Raw genomic sequence first — 17,676 nt, 5'->3', positions numbered from 1 at the left:
GTTGTGCATTTTTCTATTCAGTTAGCTGCTTTGAGTCTACAGAGTGGCAGAAAAAAGGGATTAAATAATCAAACTAATTAAACAAGTGGCTTACTTATGATTTCCTGGTATGTAAAAGGTTTAAAAGTTTGTAGTGTAAATTCAGTAAGAGCTATTACACATTTTTATGCCAATAAAAGGTTATTGACTGACTGACTGACTGGCTATTACAGATTATTAACAACTGAGTGTGATATAAAATAATATTATATTAGGGAATCATTTAATCAACTTTAGAAAATATTGTTGAATCCCTGGGTGTACTTCTGACAATCTCTTAAATGCAAAGTGTGCGCCTGGTGAGTTGTGCAGGTGAAAACTTATTTGCATTGTTTGTCCTTAATAGATGCTGGGGACATTTAGAAAGCAATAGGTATGTTGTTGCATGAAATTCTTCAGTTCCAAGATCACATGATTATGTACCAATTCCTCTACCTTCAGTGTCCACTGGGTGAATGGGTGGGCTTAAAATTGATATGGAGATGGGATGTCCATTCTTTTATTTCTCTTTCTTTCTTAACTTATGCACCTCAACATTTGTCAGCATGGAGGGAAGATTTAAAGAGCAAATCCTCAGAAGTGGAACAGCATCCTGAATAGGACAGAGTACATTTGTATGTGTGTGGGGGGCATCATCCTCAGAAGTAATCATGTGACTCTTCCAAATCACAGTTTCATCCTATGCTTCACTTAAAAAGAAAGAAATTCTAGTGTTGGATGTCAAAATGACATCCTGTAACTTATTAGTAGGTCTGTCATAATTCCCTTGGCATGATTTGACAGCCGGGAGTGGGTGCCAGGCCTGATTTTAAAACCAGTGGATGTTATTGCCAAATTCAGTAGGCTACCATGGCAGTCATGCAAGACTTCAATGAGACAACTACATTAGAGTGCTGTGGCCTTTAGCTAGTCTAGTAATGAAGGCTATCTTCAATTGTTGAAGGTGATCAGCAATTTAGATGCTTTGAAAGCTTGCTTAACAATATTTAATAACAATATTTAACAACCTAGCATGCTTATACTCCAGGGGTTGGATCAGTCAGGAGAATATGAAACAAGTAAAAACAGCAAACATTCAGTGTTCTGTGGAAATATAAATATCATGCAATTAGCCTTATCTCCAAGGCAAAATAAAAAATAAAAAGGGGGGGGGGGAGAAGATGAGGAAAATAACCTCTGGGAAGATTAAGAAGTTCCATAAATCACACATGTCTCAGAAAACATCCAGTCACAAATAGTCTCTGGAAAGGCCCCAGCTAGCTGAAACTTTAGAGCTTTCCAATTGATTATCTAAGTTCCTTCAAGGTATGCTCCATGACCTTGGCTCCAGAGCAGAAAGATTTTAAAGCACCTCAGGTTATCTTCCTGATTCCCTTGACTAGTCCAGAAAGTGTTAACCCAAGGGAGTCCTCCTCAGCCCAGACTTCTCTGGCTTTTAATTCTTGCCAGTAAGCCATACATTTTCCTATTCTTCTGGGTCCTTACAGCTTCCTAGCTGCATTTCTGTTACCATGGTGATTACCTCTGGCTTCACCACTGCTATGGCTACTTCTATCTACTTTGTCCATAATTGCTATGGCAATCCAGCATCATTTTAACACACCATAGAGTCATTTGTCATCTCCAGTGATCAGTGACATCTCTTGTTACAGGTGTCCTGCTTGAGGTCCTTGAAGCCAGCATTGGGCCTCAAACATCCATGGAATTTCAGTTAAGGAGGAATAACCAAAGGCAACAAAGCAGCACAGTGTTTTACAGGATGGGGAGGGGGAAGAGAAATTAAATAAATATTGGCTTTATCTCTTGTTGTGGGCCTTATAACATTATGCATCTTCTCTATAAAAAAAACACACAACTCTAAAATAAAATGTTAGATCCTCTAAAGGCAGTTCTATCATAGCAGTGATGAACTGTAACAGGAAAACCATCCATCTGAATCAGCAACACAAACAACACAGATTCATATATATTTTCACTAATTTATAACACTGTTATTACTGGTTAAGAAATCCTATTTAATTTTGGGCTTTTATCAATAAGAATTATGTGCAATAACTGGCAATTTGTTAATTAGAAATAAATGTCTGCCTGTTTTTTTAATATGTCTAAAAGCAATGCACATGACTACAGTACAGGTGCAGCAAGCAGAACATCCACCAAAAGCCTCCTTTATGATTTGTCTCCTGGTAAAACCTCTTACAAGGCACACGGCTGTTTATATTTAATCATCTTTATGAAGAACTTCAGGAGGAGAACGTTTTAGTTTTCTGAGGTGAGTATTATATCCCCCTGTGCTCATGTTTTTGATACATCAGATGAAATGGGAAAAGGGGAAGAAGAGAAGAAAAGCAAGCAATTAAAAGAAATGACAGAATAAAAGACCCCCAGAAGCAAAAGAAAGACAGTAATATTAATCAGTTTTTGCCAGCAGATGTTTTGCTTCAAGTTCCAAATCCAATAATACTTGGCTGAGATTAGATGAAATAGTGTCAGGAGCTGGGGATTGTGCAAAGGCCCCAAATCAGAAATCACCTGATTGAAATTACACATATACATTTATGACGTGGTCTTTCATTGTCCTTTTTTGTGTGGTAGCAGTTCATTATAGCTTCCCTTGCACTTAAAAAAAATGGCAATAAGTAGGATCAACATTGTCAAGCTATTCACCCATAAAACAGATGTAATCATGTTCATCCCTGGCCTGTCTTCATCTGATTACTTTCATAATAAGCTTTTAATGATTTGGTTCAATAGAAGCCTCAAGGAGCTGACCTCGGTGGTCCTGTCAGAGTATTCTTGTCACCATTGATCATAAAAATAAAAATCAATTGAGGCTAAACAGGGAGAAGTTAAAAATAAATTGTGTGGATCGATTTCTGTTAAAACCTGATAGCTTCAAGCTAAAAGTAGAGGAGAAATGTATTTATATGACTTAACAACTATAAACGTATTTAATGCACTTGAATATTGTGGCTATGACTTAAAATGCTGTGGAGCTTCAATAAACACATGGAGTTCTGTACATGAAATGGTTGTATAGTCACCATCCAAATGTTGAAAATAGGTCAGGATTTGTGCAAAATTAGACCATGTGTATGTCTGAATGCCCTTGCCTGTTTCAATCAAGTGATGGTATGCAAACACATTAAATATTAAAAGAGTTGTGAGTAGCTATTTAAGGAGTCTCCCACTCCCTTTTCTAGGCTTTTGCTGCCAACTGCATGTTAACTCTACTTATAAAATAATTTGGGACAGAAGGAAATTGGTCAATTTGGGTGTTAAGCCAGACTTCAGGGCAGTCCTCTGAATTGACATGAAGGAAGGCCCCTTTTTGCCTGTTTGAAGAAGCAGCGATTTAAGTGTAAATAGGCAGATTAATGCAGATTAATTTGAGGGAGATGCTTATAGAGGGTGTTATCACAGGGTCCAAAATAGACAACATGTGAGGGGAAGAGACTCATCAATTCTGTTAGAGGAAATAAGAGCCAAGAGAAAACAGTTCTAATATTTAAGTAGGTGCAAAATTGGGTAACAAATGGGAGTGATGCAGAAGACACCGAGATGTTAGAGAAAATGCCAAGAGAGGAACTGTGTGACAGGTATCATACAGAGTCAACCAGGCAGAGACTTCACTCCAGCACTTTTGCTTGATTTTGTTGTGCACTTCAAGAATCAGAGTAAATATTCTAGACAAGGCAAAGACAAAAGAAGGGCTTTCTGGTCCAGGTCCCTGGATAACTATAATTTATTGTTCCCCATTACCTCTGCCTTTGATTAATGGTGCAAGGCTCTCTCAATTTAAAGCATAAATGGAGTGCATCCAGATGCAGATGCCAATCTCAGCTCTGATCAAGGCTGAAAGAGTTGTGTTGAAAGCTCTACAGCTGTTAAGTGACATGGACTAGATTTCTTCTAGATGTCTAACTGACATAAGAGTAAATTAGCTTCTTCGGTCTGTACTTTGTTCACAGAATGAAATATGGCTCTAGATTCCTCCCCCCCCCCCATTAGGATACTGACACCTGTAAATTAATAAAGACTCTCCCCAAACTACAGTCAGCCCACAGACAAAAAAGCACCTAGGGTGACAAACTATCCCAGGAATGTATTAATCATTGGGGGTAGTTTCCTACCCCATCACACTTTTATTGCTATTTGAAGTTCTCTGCAGAGATTATGCCCTCCATGGGCTAGAATAATCTGAAGGGTTTCCCTAAAAACCCAGAGAACACTTACCTTATCACAGAGAGTTATATTTATAAAGTACAAAGATTTCTCATTATATTAAAATATCATAAGAAATAATAAAAATGTTTATGCTTTCCTTTAAACCAGTCCAATTCACTTCCCTTAGCATAGAAGTGGGGGGAATGAAACATGTGTTTTAAGTGGCTGTCTACTAGATATAAATGGCTGGATCTCATTGTGACAGCCTTTTATTCAGCTGAGCGTGGCTTAGCATGGGGGAATAGGATCCTGCCCTCTTTTGGTCATCCAGCCACATGGCAGCCCAGTCAGCAGGCTCCACTCAACTCAGCAGGTTCCATCAGCTCTCCAGCCTTGGACCCCGGACCAAAAGCCTCGGAGGTGGCAACTGGGTGAACCAGCCAGGCATCTGCCTCTGATGGGTTCCCCTACCACTCGGAAATATGAGCCTACTATTGGACCCACATCCACACGGCCCCTTATGAGGGTCCCCGACCTGTAGAGGACAGTGTGCAAGCTAAGACACCTCCTAAAGATCCACCCCCCATGCCTATACCTGCCATTTAGCGCGATAGGATTGGGGGTACCCTCTTTTTGAGCTCCCACCAACACTCACCTCTGCAGCCACTCTAGAATTCCATGTCTAATCCTATGGAGCCACAAATCTGTTCCCCACTCAGACAGGTGCACTCCATCCTTACGGAATAGCGCCCATTGTCAGTATGTAATATCTGGGTGCTTAATCACTATTACTCTCCTTCCAAGAAAGAGGCTCTTGTGATGGAATAGCACATTTTAATTTTAATTTTGTTTACTAGAATGATTTAGACCATTTCATTTCTTTTCTGGACATTGAAACTTTGTTCTGTTGCTTCAGACCAATATGGCTACCCACTTGAATCTTTTTTCCCCCTGCCCATTATTCTTATTTGTTTGTTTTCAGTATTTTTACTGAAGCATTATTATTTCTGGGGGAAAACTGTCCTGACCTGAATATGCCCAGCCTATCCTGATTTTGTCAGATCTCAGAAGCTAAGCAGGACCAACATATCAGAAGGCAGTGGCAAACCACCTCCAAACATCTCGTCTTGACAACCCGACAGGGTCATCATAACTCAGCTGTGACTTGATTGCAAAAAAATAGAATAGGGGGGTGTTAAAAAATTCTGCCCTTGGTATCATAAAATCATAGAATCATAGAGTTGGAAGGGACCATACAGGTCATCTAGTCCAACTCTCTGCTCAACGCAGGATCAGCCCAAAGCATCCAAGAAAAGTGTATATCCAGCCTTTGCTTGAAGACTGCCAGTGAGGGGGAGCTCACCACCTCCTTAGGCAGCCTATTCCACTGCTGAACTAATCTGACTGTGAAATTTTTTTCCCTGATATCTAGCCTATATCGTTGTACTTGAAGTTTAAACCCATTACTGCGTGTCCTTTCCTCTGCAGCCAGCAGAAACAGCATCCTGCCCTCCTCCAAGTGACAACCTTTCAAATACTTAAAGAGGGCTATCATGTCCCCTCTCAACCTCCTTTTCTCCAGGCTGAACATTCCCAAGTCCCTCAACCTATCTTCATAGGGCTTGGTCCCTTGGCCCCAGATCATCTTCGTCGCTCTCCTCTGTACCCTTTCAATTTTATCGATGTCCTTCTTGTAGTGAGGCCTCCAGAACTGCACACAGTACTCCAGGTGTGGTCTGACCAGTGCCGTATACAATGGGACTATGACATCTTGTGATTTTGATGTGATGCCCCTGTTGATACAGCCCAAAATGGCATTCACCTTTTTATCGCTGCATCACACTGCCTGCTCATGTTTAGTTTACAATCCACAAGTACCCCCAAGGTCTCATTCACACACTGTGTTACCTAGAAGCGTATCTCCCATCCAGTAGGCATGCTTTTCATTTTTCTGACCCAGATGCAGAACTTTACACTTATCTTTATTAAATTGCATCCTGTTCTCATTTGCCCATTTTTCCATTGTGTTCAGATCTCATTGAACTCTGTATCTTCTGGAGTATTTGCCAGTCCTCCCAATTTGGTGTCATCTGCAAACTTGATGAGTATCAAATAAGCATCAAATAAGCTAGGTATGCTACTGCTTAAATTTATAATGATTATATGATATTATTTAACATCCAAAAGAATAACCATCTGAATGTTTGGTGTCCTTGATTTTAAATGAAAAGCAGATTTATAAGGCATCCAATTTAATGGGTTGCTATTTTTTTTATTTAGAGTAATTAGCAACAATTGATTCTTGCCCTAAGTGTTCAATTTCCAGTAGGTGCCAGTTGCTGGCAGATAATGATCATGCACACACAATGCATCTCATCACCAGTGTGAACAGACTGGTAGTCTGTGCTTGACTTCAGAAGCAAAAACAAAAGATATTTTCAGTTTTAATGAGTCCCATACTCTGAGAAAAAGCTCTAATATTTCTTAGTCCAGTGAAATCTAGATTTTATCATATTCACTACTGGTATTATATGCTTAGCAATTACTACATAAAGAAGAGCTAGGTTTTTGTGCCCTACTTTTTACAACCCAAAGGAATCTCAAAGCATCTTACAATCACCTAAATTGTGAGGCTGAGAGAGCCCTGAGAGAACTATGACTGATCCAAGATCAGCCAGTTGGCTTCATGTGGAGGAGGAGCAGGGAATCATACCTGGTTATCCAGATTAGAGTCTTTTGCTCTGAATCAGTACACTATGGTGGCTCTATTCTCTTTGGATTAGGTTTAAGAGAATTAGAAGAAATGCCCCTCCCCAGAATGGGAAGTAATTATTCTTCTGTTTGTAGATCAATATTCAGTATCAAGACAGGGCAATCCTAGACAGAGTTATACACTTCTAAATCCATTGATTTTGAAAACTGTAACTGCTTAGGATGGCATTATAAATCTTGGAGTTATTTGAAAATATGGGATAATTGAATGTGAATTTTGTCTGCAGTTAAATTTTGGCATCAGAATTGGAATTTGCAACACTTGGTTCATTTTTGTTTGTTTGTTATTTTAATAACATTCAGATGTGAAAGTGACAACACTGAATGTAAAAAGCAGAAGTTAAAATTTAGGTGAAATTGTATGTCTGCAGTCATTTAATAATTGCAGTATTTTGAAAGTGAAAGAGGTTGGTTAAATGGCTGCCACACATTGAACCCCGCCAGGGTGAACCCTCCTTTCTCTCAGCCATGGCAAGCTACAGCCGGAGAAAGTGGGTCTGAACTGGTCAGTTTGGTTCAGGAACATTCAAGTTGGTTTGGTTCAGGGTTCAGGAACCTCCCTGAACTGAAATGTTTAGGTTTGTGTCCATCACTAATCACATCAATAATCACCTTCCTTTCCACTCCCCACAACTGATACCCTGTGAGGTAGGTGAGGCTGAGAGTGCTCTAAAATAACTGACTGGTTGAAGGTCACCCTGCTGGCTGTATGCGGAGGAGTGAGAAAACAAACTTAGTTCTCCAGATTAGAGGTGGCTGCTCTTAACCACTATACCAAGCTGGCTCTCATGAGGTAATGTAACAGTTGCAGATAGATAACTAAGGGCACTTTAGGATGTTATCATTCATCCTTCCTCTTTTTATATATTTCTGTAACCTCTGAACCAGAGTGTCTGTACATCTCCCAAGATGAGATGCACAAGTTTCAGAGAGATACAGCTTGTGAATATCGATGGACAAGGTGTGAGAAATCTTACTTTAGCCATTATGTAATATTCATGTCTCTCACACTTCTTTTTCCTCCATATGTTGTAACACCTGAAGCCACCCGTGATTACTTATGGGAACAGAAAGTCTTTTCCCATAGTACTGGCATCATCATCACCAGAAGGTAATACTTCTTAGTTATATTCTTGATTCCGTGCTGTCAAAAGACACCTGTTATTTCCATAGGTGCTGGCTTTTTAGCTTCTATTTTCTTCTGCTTGTTTTAGCTAAATTGTTGATAACATATGGGGGCTTTGGAGGGGGAAATAGAAAGGGGGAGAATTGCTGACATAGCAATGTTACTTCCAGGTTGCCCCATGACTTTCCCAAAACTCTATTTTATTAATATACTAGCTTTCAAGACTGTTGCATCCAGGAATGCAATGGGTGCTAGTGGCGGGTGGCCCCAGAGGGGCAGGTGGTGGCTGACATACCTGAGCAGCTTGGCATGGTGAGGGTGGGTCAGTGGGTGGGCGAAGGGTGCATGGCGCTTGAGCGGTGTGCGGTATTGGTGGGCGGGGAATGTCCCCACTGCTGTTCAGGATGGCATGTGTCATCCAAGCCGTGGGCCCCGCTGGTGGATGGGGTAACAGTGGGCAGACAGGCAGAGGGCATGCGGCACTTGAGCAGTGTGTGGCACTGGTGGGCAGGGAACATCCCCACTGCTTGTGGGCTGGTGCGCATTGTCCGAGGCATGAACCCCGGTGGCGAGTGGGGCGACAGCCACACTGTGGGTTGGCTCGGGATGGCTTCCGGGCGATGAGTGGATTGCCAGCAAAGGGACAGGGCTGGAGGAACGCCATCCTCATTGGGTAGGAAGTGTGTGGGTGCAAAGCTGGCTGAGTGCCTCGCGGCTGGCTTATGGAGATGGGTGCTTCAGGGGCCAGCCCAATCTGGGTGCGCCCAGCTTTGCTGGGTGTGCCTGGATTGACCAGTGCTGACAGAAGTACAGACCAGACACTCGGAGGTGTCCCGGACAGCACTCCGCCCAGAGTGGTGTTTCCAAAATATTAGAGCCAACAACGGTTAAAACTGGTTCTACAGTAAAGACCACATAAATTGGGGAAATTCCTAGAGTATCATGACTGCAGTTACTGGAAGTTATGTCATAGCATCCACAATATCGTTCCCCCCACATCCCATTTTGTCCCACTGCAAGAGCAGACATGACCCAGCACTGGTGGGAGGCTGTGCACTGCAGCAGGCAATCTAGTGAGCCTAGTACAAGCCAGTGCTACTCTAACTCCCCTGAAGGCAATGGTCATAGATTGCATATGGTTGCACTGTATCTTTTGTCATATAAACATATATCAGATGCTCCTTCCTATTTTTGGCCTTAGAAGATATTTTTCATTAGCCCTTTACTTTAGTCACTTACTGAAGTGTTTTCCTTTCTTCTGTACCACGAGTCTTTCATCTACCATAACTTCAGATTCCTGTATCTCACTCCACTACCTCTTTTGCCCCCTTCCTTCATCCACCTTGTTGGACATCTGTCCCTTTTGCTCCATACTACAAAAAATCTATTTCCATTACAAACCCCTTCAACTCCTACAGTTTATACAAAGTTTTAATTACAAGCAACAGCAAACTTGCCCTTCTCTCACAGAATATTTGGCTTCAGACAGTATATTGGGAATAATCTGTGACATCACATTAATTAATTGTTGGGAAAAGTTTCACAGCAAAAAAAGTGAATTAATTACTATATTGATTTGTTAGCTATCAAATGTTATATGGATAGATTATGTTTGCCTGGTTTTGTACAGGCCTGGGCAATGTGCCTGCTTCTGGACCCAGTGCAACTGCTATTGCCCAGCCAGCTGACAGGGCTACACCACCACAGCTTGAGCCACAAGCAGCCCAGCCTTGTGGAGTTGCTTCCTCTACCCATCTAGGGTTGTCAACCACCAATTGAGGTCTAGAGATCTATTGGAATTACAAATGGTCTCCAGACTACAGTGATCTGTTCCCTTGGAGAAAATGGCTGGTTGGGGTGTAAACTCTCTGACATTTAACTCTAGATACTGCCCACTAAACTAATATTTGTACTCTTTGGTTTAGTCATAATTCTGATTGATCTCCAGGCACTGCTTGGAAGCTGGCAGTCCAAGGTGGAACATGTCTACATAGTATAACAGTGGCCAGTTATAGGCAAACATTTCTAGTAGACACTATGGTTTCCAATTTTCAGTTGGAGATCTCCTGGGATTACAACTGATTTCCAAAACACCTGGAGAAAGCTTTGGAAGCTGAACTCTGTGGCATTATACTCCATTAGAGTCCCTTCTCTCATTAAACACCACCCTTCTCAGGCTTCACCCCCAAATTCTCCCAGTAATTTCCAAATCAGAGCCGATAACCCTAGCAGAGGCTCTGACCCAGAACAAGCAATTGGTGGAACTTCTCCTTAGCCAGGAGATGGGTTAGTTATGGGGGTCAGAGACGTGGTAGGTAGGACATGTAGAGGCTGCGAGATGCTACTTAGACATACTTCAAAGGCCAAGGAGGATAATATTAAGGCTGCTTTTCTCTCAAGGCTGAGTTTGAAAAGAGATTCAGTGGGTAAGGAGGACTCCAGGGAATGGTAGAGGACAGGGAGGCCTGGAGGATCATTGTCCATGGGGTCATGATGGGTTGGACACCTAACAACAACAACAACAAGGTAAGGAGGGTACAGCCTGATGGCAGGTAAAGAAATTGGGTAAATTGAACCCCTAAATCACCATAAGGGCTTCTGAGTAAAGGAAGAAGTCCTTCCGGGGAGAAAAACAGGGGAAGGATCAGGATGCTGACACAACACTTCACCTCTCAGCCCAAAGAACACTGATAAAGTTAAGGCTCTACAGCTGCCATTCACTTGGGCAGGTGAGAACATTACTTCCTCCTCGCAATCTATGCACCAGGGACTATTCATCAGGGAACAGTATAATGCCCTCAGGGAAACCCACATTTGTGCCTGTTTTATTTATTTCTTTAAATATTTAACACCACCATTTTGCCTAAAAACCAAAAAACCTTCTTGTCACTTTGATTTCTTAATGCCCCAATCATACCAATGCTACTATTTTCCAAATAAAGGCCTGGAACCAAAGAGTCCCTTTTGTGGTGAAGAATGTTTCCTCTGCATAGGGGAAGGTTTCATGGATTAGACCAAGACTCTTTGCTTGATAGAAGAGTAATTTAATTCAACTATGAATCAGTATGCCAAGAGTGTGATAAGAGAAGAATAGCACAACACGTATTATCAATGCATGGAAGCATACCCTACCATCACGCATATAGCTATGACCTCTGTTCTGTCTATTTCTTCAGGCATAGAATACAAGATACAACTGAAGGCCTGGAAATATTTGTTAATCTTACTAAAAAGACTCAGAATTATTCATCAGACTGGAAGTAGGTGAGTGGTGGGGTCACACAGGAATCAGTACTGGATACGGTACTTTTCAACATTTTAATCAGTGATCTGGATGAGGAGGTGGAGGGACTCCTCATTAAATTTGCAGATGACATCAGATGGGGGGAAGACATAGTGAACGCCTAAATATGCAGGCTTTTCTCTCATTCCACACCCCCACCCCAATAATCCAACATCTAGGTATTCACAAAACTGCATGTGTTGAACAAAACTGGATTGTCTGTCAAGGTACAAGAAGTGACAAACTCTACACAACCTGTTGTTAGAAAAGCTGTGAAAATCAGTTTCTCCATGGTATGTTTGTGTGTTGCCAGAGTAACTGAACAAAATTAGTTATATTCTCATCACCAAATAAAATTATGTATATTAAAAATGGAGGCATTGCATGAAACCAGAAAATAATACAAGGATATTAATTTCATATTCTATTGTTGACTTTGCAACACATAAAAAGAAACAGAAAAGGCTAAGATTGGAATCTGGGGGAAGAAAATGGGAGGAAACACACAGGGAAACCAAAATTAAATAATATAGAAACTATAGTTAGTGGAGAAGGGCCTCTTGTGGCGCAGAGTGGTAAGGCAGCCGTCTGAAAGCTTTGCCCATAAGGCTGGGAGTTCAATCCCAGCAGCCGGCTCAAGGTTGACTCAGCCTTCCATCCTTCCGAGGTCGGTAAAATGAGTACCCAGCTTGCTGGGGGGTAAACGGTCATGACTGGGGAAGGCACTGGCAAACCACCCCGTATTGAGTCTGCCATGAAAACGCTAGAGGGCGTCACCCCAAGGGTCAGACATGACTCGGTGCTTGCACAGGGGATACCTTTACCTTTACCTTTATAGTTAGTGGAATAGGCCACATTCAAATTATAACAATAATCACCATTAGTATAATCAAGCCACATTTTTGCTTGCTGACTGAATTTAGTCACTAACATGCAAATAGTTGGTCTAGGACTATGTAGGTATATATATTTCAGTTCTGCCACCAAGCTCACTGGTAGACCTTGGTCCAATCATTCTCAACCTATCCTATGTCTAGGAGCCGTGAGGATAAAATGAGAGGATATACATTGCCATAAGTCCCATGAAGGCAGGGCAGGCCATAATTAAAATCTAAAGAACTGAGTGAATAAATAATAAGAATGAAAATACATTTGCTGATGCTTTGCTAGAAACACAGTTATATATGTGACATCTGAATATGGAACTTGTGCATATTAATCATGTATTGCACAGTAAAATTAAGTTTCTAGGTGGCTTCCCCATTCCTTTCTTTTCTTGACTTTGGGAAGATATGAATATGTTCAGCGCCGTCTGTTTATCATTGTTTCATATATTTGTCATCAATATACCTGAATGAAGATGTATTCATCTTGGACAACAAGTGAACTTGTGTCAATAGAGCGCAGAAAGGGTCCACTCCTAGTAGTCTCTGAACATTCTTGAATCCGGCAGGTAATATAATGGGCATCTGTAACAGGAACAAAACTATGTGTGAAAAAATGTAGCCCAAGAGTTTATGGTCTGAAAAAAAAAAAAAAACAATGTACAATAATAAGAGAGATGCTCTGGAAGTTAAAACACCATATCCTGGAAATCTTCCTGTTGAACCACAAGCATTATTTTGAAGTATTTTCTACGGAAGCTTCCAAGTTCACATCCCTTCTCCATTAACTGTGTGTTTCTCTTGCTCACAATTGTAATAATAGTAATGTCCTACCTTTCCTAGAGGTCAAGGGAGATTAAATGTTGAGAAACATGAACCAGCAATCCACTACGTAAAACTTGTTAAAATGTGCAGTAAGCACAATTGCTCCCCTCCCCCCAAAAAATATTGACTGGGAAGTGGGAAAAGATACCCTTCCTCCCTCCTTTTCCTAATGATAAAGGCTGTCAGGGCATGAAGCCCTCAAAGATGGTGTTAGAAGAGGCAACCAGGATTAGAAATATTGTATGTATCAAATGCCAGCAGTTGTTCCTTCTTATTGTGGTGATGGATAGGTCTGAACTTTTCCTCTTCTGCCAAGGCAAGCTAAACAAGCCCTCAGAGGACAGAGAACATTGAAATAAGGAAGGAAAGAGAGGGCTATCAGTCTTAGCCTAGGATAAATATTGTCATTTCTGTTACCTGATCCCCATCTGTCTCTATAGTATTGTACACTCTCAGTGGACACCTTACTATATAGACTGAATCTTCTTTTAATTTGTGCTGTGCAATATAGTATTATGTGGCTTGCTTTGGGAAACTGGACTTTTGGAGCTTTCTTTGCAATTTCCCTCTCCAGCATTCTGTTGTTTATAGCCAGGGCCAATCAAAGAGGCTTGGAGAAACAGGAGGACCTCAACTTTAGACATATTAAATTTTTGGCAGGGTTTCAAAGCTTAATTATATGGCAGGGATGCAAGCCTCCAGTGGTGCCTGGGGATCTACAGGAACTACAGCTCTTCTCCAGACTAAAAAAGATCAGTTTCCCTGGAAATAAATGGATTTCTTGGAGAGTGGGCTCTGTGGCATTGTACCCCACTGAAGTCCCTGCCTTTACCAGGCTTCACGTCCAAATCTCCAGGAGTCTCCTAACCTGGAGATAGCAACCCCCTTACCCCTGCAGGTGGTCAGGAAGAACCTGGTAACCCCATTATATGGACATATTTATTTTTTGTTTGGCTGAGGCCCAGGCATCCCTGAATTTGTGTCCAAAAGGCCTGTATGCAGCTTTGGTTATAAATCTCTCTCTACTATTTGACCGTGATATACACAGTCTGTAGCACTCTGCCTATGCCCTCAATATACATATTTGTACTTCTGTAAGATGATAAGTCTTTCCCCAGAAAACAAAGTATATCTTCTCAAAGAGGATGATTACTGATTTTTCAACCAAGGAGCTAGAAAATATGCAGTTGTTATAAACAATTAATTAGGCCCCCAAACCAATCTAATTTCTGTCACACTCCTTACCTTTCAAATTCACAAATATTTTCCCTTTCAATCATGGTAATATTATGAACATTCCTTTCCCCAACAACGAGAACTCTTTGCTGAAGCCAGAGTATCTTGAGCATACCCAAGTGTACAAGCAGTGTGCCTCAAACAGTTCACAAACTGATTTATTGGGCTGAGTGGGGGAGAGATAGAAAAGGAACTATTTCAGCAAGTAAATATTAAATGGCCTTAGCATTTCCAAGACCTAGGTAGTATATACAGGGCCATTTTACCAATTTAGCACATGTAGCACGTGCTACAGGCCCTGTGCTTCACAAGATGCCTTCCACACAAACCCCCCCCCCCATGAGTCAGGCCTGCAGCCTCTCTCCTTCCCCTTTCCTCTCTTGAAGGACACTCAGAGTAATACCCCTTTCCACTCTGGGGGCCCCTTCACCCCCAGTCTGGTTCCTCCCACAACAATCATACTCTGCTAGGGCCCCACAAATCCCTAAACTGGTTGTGGTACTATGGACCCCATAAATCCTTGAACCACTCCTGAGTATATGCAAGTCCCATGGTACCCTCATGTCATAATTTTAGGTCTTGGAGAAGGTACCTAAGAAACATCTCTCATTTTTTTTCTCCTGTACAAGCTGGGTTAATGCAATTTTTTTTTCAAACATGAAACTCTGGTGTAAGAATGCCAATTGAATTTTGAAATCTCAAAATTTGATAAATTTACACATAGTCCTAATTTTGTCTGGCTTGTATTTTAAACACACAACCATTCTTAGACTCATTTAACCCAACTAGGCTGGATAATATGAAAGTACTGTGTGACAAAACAAACATGAAACTATAGGTGACAGATGCAAATAAGTGGCTGGTGTTGACATGACAACCAGCAGCTGCCTATTTAGAAGAATTTCGCTGTGAGAACATTACACTGATAATCAAATATGTACAAAACAGGTCACCTGGAAACTATTCGCAGGAAGATAAGAGAGATTTTCTTTTCCCTGCCTTTTATTTATTTATTTGGGGAGACTTTGCTCCTCATTTTATCAATAAAATGCAATTTGTTTTTATTTTGTTTTACACATCATGTATGGAAATAGCAATAATGATTTTTTCAAGCTTGATAAATTTAAATACAATATTAATCAAAATTTTATTTCACTTTCTTTATGGGCCCACATAAATGAAATATATTTAGAAAAATTAAAGAAGCTATATATAATGAATTTGCTAAACCTCCTGGTTTCTGAACTGAAAAAATTACAAATGGCAGACATACTTGGGTATTTTCCATAATGCCCTAATCTGTTTCCTGCTCTCCCTCTCTGTCTCTCTCCCACACAAACATACACACAAACAGATGAGATCTGGGAGACTTGAAAGCTTGTATTCACTACTTTGTGACATTTGGCTGGACTCATAAAAAGCTATTACATTACTGTGCTTTGCATGTGTACTAAATAATCAATTTGGTCAGAAAGCAAAAGGATGATACTCCTTAGAGACCAAGACTTTAAGAGACAGATAAGAGCAGAAAGAGTGAAAAGAGAACAGCCAGTACTGTTTACCTGTATTTTTGATACTTATTGTAAGTCATCATATGAATATTAAGAATACGAGATATAAAATCATTAAACAAATACCTAAAAGGCTCCACCCGTGAGCTATACGCTTTCTCCATTAAAAAAAAAAACAGCAGTCTGAGAAAAACACACATGAACAGCAAACTGTCTTTTCTTCAGTGGTCCAAAATACAGGAAAGACAAACACAAAGATACTTAATCAGAATTTTTTAACATAGCTATGCTTGGCTGTGGAAAGGTTAACATTATTCTCTGTAGCAAGGAATGCAATCAGACAGTTTTAGATAACAACCTAACAACTTGATGGTTCTGCCTAACACTTTCCCAACTTCCAATCAGGGGGAAGCAAAATGTACAACTGAAATGGCTGACAGCCATTTCAGCCTAAGAGCAAATGGACATACCCACACTGCATTTATGCTTAAATGGCAAGCCATTTTAGCTATCCTTTGCTTATTCCTGCTTGGGAAAAGTAGGGAGCATAATCAATGACTGAAATGGATGCCAGTCATTTAAACCAATCAGCTGTTAGGTTTAAATGGCTGGTAACCATTTAACCCCCCAGTTTGGTTTTCCCACTTAATAGCATGGTAAAGCAAAATGTACTACTGAAATTACTACCAGCCATTTACACCTAACAGATCGATTTGCTTTGCTTCCCTATTTGGAAGTGGTAGGGAATAAAACAAGTCACTAAAATGGCTGGTAGCCATTTAGACCTAACAGCTGACAGGTGGAACCACCAGGCTGTTAGATTTAAATTACTGGCAGGCATTTCAGCCATTGCTTTTGCTCCCTTCTGCTTCCAAGAGGAGGGAGGAAGTAAGATAGAGGACTTAAATGGCTAGCAGCCATTTTAGACATCAATTTTGCTCCCTTCTACTTCCAAGTGTCCATCCACTGTTTGACTGAAATGGTTTGCAGCTATTTCAGCAGTCTATTTTGCTTCTCCCTGCTTTTAAGCAGGGAGAAGCAAAACAAACAGGTCCAAAACAGCCAATTCTTTGGGATGCTTTTGCTTTGGCCAGGTTCAGAGGTTTGGTTAGAAAACATCATGAATTCTGAACCAGAATTTTCTGGTCTGTGCCCATCACTAGTTTGCACAGTATAACAATCCCAGTGCACTATCAGTAATATCTTTAATGAAGATATTCTGAACTGAAACAGTTACAAATGGCAGACATACCTGGGTCTTTTCCAGAGGCCCTAATCTAGGGGGGGTATGTGTAAATAGCAGTAGGGTTCTCATATACTAGTCTGGGTGTAACATGTTTGCACTGATAAATGACAGCTGAATAGAGGCAGGTCAGCACTGCTTGTGTTGTTAGATCTCATGACAGCATTCAACGTGGCAAACTTCTTGCTCACTTCTACACCTATGCTGGTATATAGGTTGATCTCCTTCTTCCAAGGTTGAGAATAGAGGGTTGCTGTGAGACAGAACTATTCATACCCTTGCCAACTCCCTTGTTGAGCAACACAGGATGCAGTTCCTGCCTAGACAATGGACAGCTTACTGCTGTGCCATATCTAGATAGTGTACAGTTCATTGCTGCAGAATCCACTAGGAATTTTGGCATTAACTTTGATGCTTCCCTGTCAATGGAGGCACAGGTACTAAGGTAGCTCAGCTGACATTTTACCATCTTCACTAGTATCCTACCTGTCTCCAGAAAACTTAACCATAGTGATCCATGCGACGGTCACCTCCAGGCTGGGCTTCTGTAATGCATTCTAGGTGGACCTTCCCTTAACACTGATCCAGAA

The 17,676-nt window shown here is 41.0% G+C and overlaps 1 protein-coding gene across 4 annotated transcripts in view; it reads right to left on the bottom strand.

Annotated features, from left to right (window-relative positions):
• Window positions 1-17,676, bottom strand: part of SORCS3 (sortilin related VPS10 domain containing receptor 3) — a 563,192-nt gene that overhangs the window by 148,028 nt on the left and 397,488 nt on the right. For all 4 annotated transcript variants that reach the window (XR_013233573.1, XM_077349660.1, XM_077349662.1 and 1 more), the window contains exon 7: window positions 12,738-12,856. Coding sequence is in view for 3 of the 4 variants with exons in the window: in XM_077349660.1 (XP_077205775.1) it covers window positions 12,738-12,856 (119 nt within the window). In the remaining variant the exon portion in view is untranslated. The remainder of the gene's footprint in view (window positions 1-12,737; window positions 12,857-17,676) is intronic.

The sequence above is a fragment of the Paroedura picta genome, chromosome 8 (assembly GCF_049243985.1).
Source record: "Paroedura picta isolate Pp20150507F chromosome 8, Ppicta_v3.0, whole genome shotgun sequence".
Lineage (NCBI taxonomy): Eukaryota > Metazoa > Chordata > Lepidosauria > Squamata > Gekkonidae > Paroedura > Paroedura picta.
Note: the sequence above shows the minus strand (reverse complement) of the source record. Positions and strands in the feature narration are given on the sequence as shown.